This window comes from Azolla caroliniana, unplaced genomic scaffold (genome assembly GCF_043228905.1).
Source record: "Azolla caroliniana isolate FFs.n. ecotype wild unplaced genomic scaffold, voAzoCaro1.0.p SCAF_467, whole genome shotgun sequence".
In the NCBI taxonomy this organism is placed as follows: domain Eukaryota; kingdom Viridiplantae; phylum Streptophyta; class Polypodiopsida; order Salviniales; family Salviniaceae; genus Azolla; species Azolla caroliniana.
The window spans coordinates 1-7207 of NW_028230902.1; the positions used below are offsets into that span (position 1 = coordinate 1).

Sequence of the window (7207 nt, forward strand, 5' to 3'; positions counted from 1 at the left end):
AGATTGAATAATATATAGGGGGTCATAACTGAAAAGAAATACTGAAACTCTCTGTACAACATTGACATCTTGTGCATTATCCGTGACACATCAATTTCATCAAATATAAGCAAAATAGGTGGCATGATGCATAAAATATAAACCCAAAAAGTGATGAAAATAATAATATGCAGAACGTGAATTTTTGTATATACCTGATGAAGCATAAATGATTCTCCATGAATAGTCAACCTCAAAAACTGCAAACCCTCATGCATCTGCAGCTCTCCACACTTAAAGGAATAAATATTTCTAAAATGTGCACTGGAAATCTTATCTGCCAAATCAACTTGATGAAGCCACCTAAGTTTTGAAGGTCGAGATGAATTATTGATCTTATCATTGATCTGAGATCTGGAAGGAAAAGCGAGTAATTCGTTTCCTACTGCTATTGTTGGACACCTGGATTCATCATCGTTTTCTACTGCTATTATTGGGCAACTGGACTCATCATCACTGGAATCCTCCAACAACCCCTCAGTAATGTCTTTCACTTCTTTGGTACGTTTTGAAAGTACCGTCTTGCTCCGGTATTGTGACCGCATTGTATAATTATGGTAAGGAAACCTCCCCTGAAAGGATTCAGACAATCATACAGTATTCTGAAAATATGGAATACATGTTTCAATTTTGATTCAATTTACATGAGAGAAAGAATGAGTGATTTAAGGTGCATGACAAAAAGAATCTGATCCATACATATTTTGGACCACGGATCTCCTCGATAATGCTCTAATGCATCTAAAAGTAGAAGCAGAAAAGTATATCAAAGCAATACTATTGTTCACCTCCTACTTGGGCATTTCTATTTCCTATATGAATAGTAAATGCGTACCTCAAATGAAGATAGAATATCCTGAAATCTACTAATCTTCTGTTGTATTTCTTCATCATTAGAGTCTAGAGTAATGTCAATTGCTGTAGCAGGTAGAAGATAGTAGTATGTGCGATTGCAACACTCTCTTCTTGGATCAAAAGATCTGCAAACCCAAAAATGTAGAAATATAGTACCATTCAGAAAGTTTTGAATCCTCCTCAAGATCATTTGGAAGGCATGTTTTTTTTCTGCAATATTTCAACTAATAGGTGAGTACTTTTTTCCATGAATCTAGGGCATTTTTCCTCATCTTCAGAACACTTAATCAATCAAAATTCTTCAATAAAGAAACATTCTAATGCACATGATTATATGGTCATGTTAGTCCAACCTAAATTAATCTAATAACAGAATTGTAGAAAGAGGCAAGCTTAAAACAGTATCATGAACTGCAAATTAACATAATGTTTCAAGGGAAAGATTATAATTCAAAGCTCATACAGCCATGAATATTTATTTGTAGTAAATGAGGCCAAGACACCATTTTTATGTTGTAAGGTTAGACACTAAATAGACATGCAATTGGACTCCAGAAATTCTGCAGTCTACATAAGACGAGAGTAAAAGACCAATAAAACAAAAAAATATATAAAATAAAAAATAGAAACTCCCATCAAGATTGACACTTCAGGTCACCAAAAATATAGAACAGGGAGAAAAAACAGCAATAAGCAGAAGAAGGGGCAAAGAGATCTTATTCATTTTTAGAAGACTTAAAACAGGAAATAAGCAGTTAACTAGCCGAGTTCTAAATTTATAAAAAAATCAGGAATTCCTAAAACACAAAACTTGATCCTTGTAACCAAATTAATATGCTTTATAGTGTATGGGCCAAGTTACAGAGGGCAACCAACTTGTTAACAGGAACAATGCCAAATACTCTTATGGTATTTGGGAGATATTGATTTACTTTGTCTGCAAATTTAAGCCCATCCTGGTCACTCGCTGCGGTTTTCTGTTCAAATTCCATCTTGAAAGAAATAACAGTTGATAAAGAGTGCACCTGAAAAAGTAATCCAAAAGAAACTCAACCCCAAAACAGACGGAACATACACCAAGAAAAACCAAGACATGTTTGCCAGAGAACAACTTCACGTCATGAATTGTCAGAACTTCAATCTAAAGATACATACGTTAAACAATGTAGCTAGAACATTCTTCCAACAGCATTTTTCTATCCTTCTTGTAAGTCAATTCTTCATTGTTTCCTTTTCCTAGACATTATCAGAAAGGATCTAATGAGTTTCGTAGCTTCACACATTCATCATTTTAGAGAAGCAAGAACATTATTAAAGTGAAAAATGTTCACTAATTGGAAGAACTAGAAGCTAGATAGTTTTCTAGTTAGAAAGCGATTTTGCATTAATTTTTTAGAGCATTTGAAGTCACATTACCCTAAAAGCTTATCTTCAATTATGATTATTAGAAGGATTAAGTTAATGCAGAATCAGATAGCTATCTTAATGATATCTTGATTAAGATATAATTACTATCATGCAATTCTACAACTTTGACAAAGCATATTTCAGTAAATTTGAAAGTAAAGATGCACACTTTCATAATGGTCTATATTGTACGCATATTTGCAGTAATTTCCCAAAAGTAAATACTGTGCAATAATCTCTTCATGCAAAGCCTGAAATAGTTATCTATGTGATAATAAGTGTTTTCAATACACAAATGTCATTAACTATTGAACATTGAACTGCTAATTGGCTGATTTTTGAAATCCTCATATTGACTCTAAAACCTGTAGACATAAAATGAACTATACGTAACATATGTGCATTCGCATTCGAGAATGATTCAATCAAACATGTATGGTAAATCATCTCAAAGTTGGATTGGATTTATAAGTCAGAGAAAAAAAAAGATTGGAATTTCAAAAAATGACTATGGTCTATATTATATAATGATTGAATCAAATGTCAACACAATTGAAAGTTCAAACCTTAGGAATTACTTAACTACTAAACATTAGAAAGCACGAACATAAAAATCAAATAATTCAAAGACATAATTGTATTGATGATGAGCTCATCTTGCAATTATCGATGTTCTCAGGTATCAATTTCTTCACTTTAGAACTTTACAAAAAAATGAGTATGAACTATAGAGATTGAATCAAAATATGTCATTATAAATTATAATCAAATGTTCAAAAACTCATAAAACGTATATTCGAGAATATGAAGAAAACATGACACTAACATAAAATTTTACTATGACATGACACTAAAGAGAGAGAGGGGGGGGGGGAGGTGAGAAAAAATTGGGATTCGAACCCAAGATATAGGCGATAGTAGCACAACAACTTACCACTAGGGTGAGCTAATTTCAAATAATAAAAAAGGAAAAACAAAAAAAAAGGAACACGTATTTTTCCCTTTTTAAACGTATTCGTTTCCAAACGTTTTCAAACATTTGTATGCTTGCACAAACGCGTTTATTATGTTCTATGCCTGTAGATGGTTACAAAACTTTTTTTTTTGAAGAAATGAGCAGCAGAAACAAGTGCAGACAGCACATCAGACCACACAAAGAACTCCTATAATAGTAGTAGAAAGAGAAACCAATGTCTTCCAATCAGGACAATCAATTTTGGAGTATTGATGGCATTGAGGTGTGCAAGAAATCTTTGTTTTCCATTCCAAGAGTTTTACCACAGCTAAAGTGTATAGTAGTTGGCAATAATTACAACATGAAGAACTAGTATGTAGCTGAAGTAGAAAATGCATTTCTCTAAAGAGGAAGAGAGACAAGTTCAATACCCCTTTATCCGTGCGACTACTGCGCATCCATTTTATCTTCTCAAGGGAGCCCAAGTTACTTTCAAGAATGCCTCCAGCTTTAAATATTGCAGTCTCCAGCTCTTGTTCAATAGCTATATAAAAGGAATGGAATGGTGGGTAATGAGTTATGAATGGAAAATATTTCATAACATCCATCTCTAATATATGAAAATTGATGATTCTAAAGATTATTAAACTTCCCCATTCAAAATAAATAGTCTTAAACTTTCTGATTCTTTATCTAGCAAAATAGAGTGAGCATTCTTAATACATGCATCCATACCATTGATGGTATCCATTGTCTCACCATAGGTAGATATAACTTCTAAGGCACAATGTTGAAGAAACAAGTCATAACTGTAGTAGTTCCATAAGAAGGAACAAAAAGTCTATAAAAATTTGAAATCGATCAGGTTTCAAGAAGCGGCCAAGTAAAATTGAAAAATTAAGAAAACCCGAGAACACTAGGAAGATCACTTTGATATTGACGTCACAAACAGAAAGCTTGTGTATGATCACAAATTGCAGAATTTAACATGTGCCTATAAATAAATATCTATTAGAGGCTAAGAGGATTATGATGACCATTCTCTTCCTTTGTTAGGGTTAATGATTTTTGAGAATTTCATTTAGAGTTATGGATAAACAGAAATTCAATAGGCCACTACAGTTCAAATGGAAGCAGATAAGTCTATCATAGTAGTTACAACATCCCTTCAACAGTCCACTTTTATCAAAACATTAGACAGAGTTTATTTGAAGACATGATAATAACACAAAAGGACTTAGGTCTTATATAATGCGTCATCTGATATGTGTTTTGTACAGGCAGACACAGTGATGGTATTATGTATACTTTGGTACCTATCTGACTTTTTTCATACAGCAACGTCCGAGGAACAAAGCACACAGACTTAGGGGTGGGAAGTTGAAGATAATATATTAAGAATAGACTCCACTTTGAAATGTTAAAATTGACATTATCTGGATTTCAAAAAATCCATAAGAGGTTATTGGAGAGAAAAAGCGCTGACATAGTAGCAGCTAAACTATATGACAAAAAGAAAATAAAAATATGAAATGAAAAATCACATCCATAACTTTTAGGGCCTAGCCCAATACATTCTTATTGATGTTATAGTTACCCAACAAGAAGAAACAATGAAAACTCATTAGATATATTGACTAGCGATAGAATAACAAGGAATGTGCTTACTCTGTCCAGCTGCCGTTGTTCGCTGAATTTGAAGACCTGATAAAAATAAAGTTCAATATTAAAAACTCATATTATCAGAAATTGTCAATCTAATTTTGCTTCACATTATCGAACATTCTATAAGATTCACATGGATATAACTTTTAATCTCATAGCTTACATTTGGTCTTTTGAAGATGCTAATATAAAACTTGAATGCCATCAAATATACAAAATGCTTTGGAAGAGGAAATGCACATAAATGCAAAGGGAGTTGAAAAAACAGAAAATGAAACTGTGTGCCCTTTTATCAAAAGAATCACAAGAACCTCTAAGAAATGAAACCACAAGCCTCATAATGCAATCAACCTTAGATCTCTAGATTATATGGAAACATATCTAAAAGCAAAAACAATATCTAGTCAAGCAGAAATATTGTCGATGAACCAAGCTATGAAAGCAGATCTACAGAAAGGTAAAAGCAGTGATAAATGCATCTTCACTATATGACAATATCGAGAAGGAAATGCTAACAATGTAGAAAAATAATGCAAAAGCTCAAGTTGAGCATGTTCAAAAAGAAATAGAAGAAAATGCCCCTTTGACAGAGATAGTTGAGAAACAAAAATGAGCACTCACATGCAAGTTGGATATGATGAATGAAACAGTGGAAGAAGCCAAAAGGAAAACTCATGCCCTACATGTACAAGTTGTTGAATGAGCTGAAAATGAAGCCCACAAAAAAATGCCATGGATCTCAGAACAAGGATCGGGATATCAGATTTCCAATTACTTTACATGGTGGTGGGAAGAGATGAGTCTCGATCAGAGGCTTTAATTCATCCATTTCATGGATATGGAAAAGAAAAAAATATCCATGGATCAATCCATGGTCGACATCTTCCAAGGGCAAAAGCTTCAGTTCATCTAACCTCGGGAGGTTACATATAGTTAACGAATCTGACACCTTAGATACTTTAACAAATGTAGTTACATTTATTTTGGGTTATTTTCAAATATGAGATTGCATTTTAAGATGTAAGCTCTCGTTCAGTATCATTGGCCAATTCAGCTTCTAAAAACATGTTAACATATCTTTCTTTCTTGTATGCATCTTATGCCCTTCTTTGACAACTCAGTGAAAATGATCATGATGAAATACCTTTAAAGTGGGTGCCGACATAACCGATCCACATAGCCACCTTCCTTTTGATGGTCTTGCTACATTCAGTCGACATCTCGCCTTCAACATGAGGTCGTGTCGTTGTGAAAGAAGTACATGTAATCCTTTTGAAAGCAGCACCACCATCCCTATTGCACTCCTTTCTCCTCTTCCATACAGAGAACCAACATTGTGGGGCAAAAAAAGATATCGATTGTTGTTTCAATACATTGTCTACCCCTGTTCAGGAAAAGACATAAAAATTATAATAAACCACAAAAACAAGGATCATCATAGTACAGAACAAAAACAAATATATACAAAATAAAAGAAATAAAACCAAAAAATGAAACAAAGAAATACAATAAAGCCAGAAAAACAGGAAAGATAATATAAACATTATCAGTGTTTTTGTTCATTCACCTAACTTTTTCCAATGCAGAGCTGAATTCTGTGATGAAAATACTGAAGTAAGTTGCAAAGCTTGGTACTCTCATGCACAACTCACCTCGAGCGAAGGCCAGTTGAATATCCATGGCTACCTCAACTTTGAGTAGAATGACATTGACACCCATCAGCAAGCATTCTTTCTTTGGGCCACTCCTCTTACTTCAAGCCTCAAGGGGTTGTGGGGGGATTTGGGATGGGCAGGATCCCCACTTGGTCTTTCTTCTTTTTGGGGCGGGTCGCCCATTAGGCTGCCTATGACCGACCACACACGCACACCACTCTTCGGCCCAAATCCCGACCTTCTGAGCCTACTCACTATTTTTTGACATCCCCACGTTTGTCCCCCTTAATGTCCTAAGATTAAAGGCGAACCCGGGTTTGATCCCCCCTCCATGGGCTTCACCCCATCCCATTGATCGCAATCGATTTCCCATGGACATTCACAACATATATGCAATATGTTTATCTCTTCCTTTTCTTGGCAAAAAACACATGATTATAGTGATAAATGTGTGTGAAAAACACTACAATAGTTCTCATTCCAAGGGTAGTGCACACATGTTGAATCGCCAATAGGCACGACGAACACTCCACCATGGAAAGAATTTTGGCTTGCTCCAATGAACAAAATTGCACATCAATACTCCCTTCAACTTTCGGACATGCTCTAATTCCATGTCTACCATTAAATA

General features: G+C 34.4%; 1 protein-coding gene across 1 annotated transcript; it reads right to left on the minus strand.

Annotated features, from left to right (window-relative positions):
• Positions 1-29: 29 nt before the first annotated feature.
• LOC147848202 (putative tRNA pseudouridine synthase) lies at positions 30-6638 on the minus strand (the record flags this gene model as incomplete). The annotated part of the gene is made up of 7 exons (XM_087338603.1): positions 6574-6638; positions 6066-6305; positions 4925-4960; positions 3688-3800; positions 1771-1919; positions 875-1019; positions 30-611 (listed from the first exon to the last, which is right to left on the minus strand). Coding segments are annotated over exons 1-7 (1293 nt in total), but the record flags the coding sequence as incomplete, so codon positions are not given.
• Positions 6639-7207: the final 569 nt, after the last annotated feature.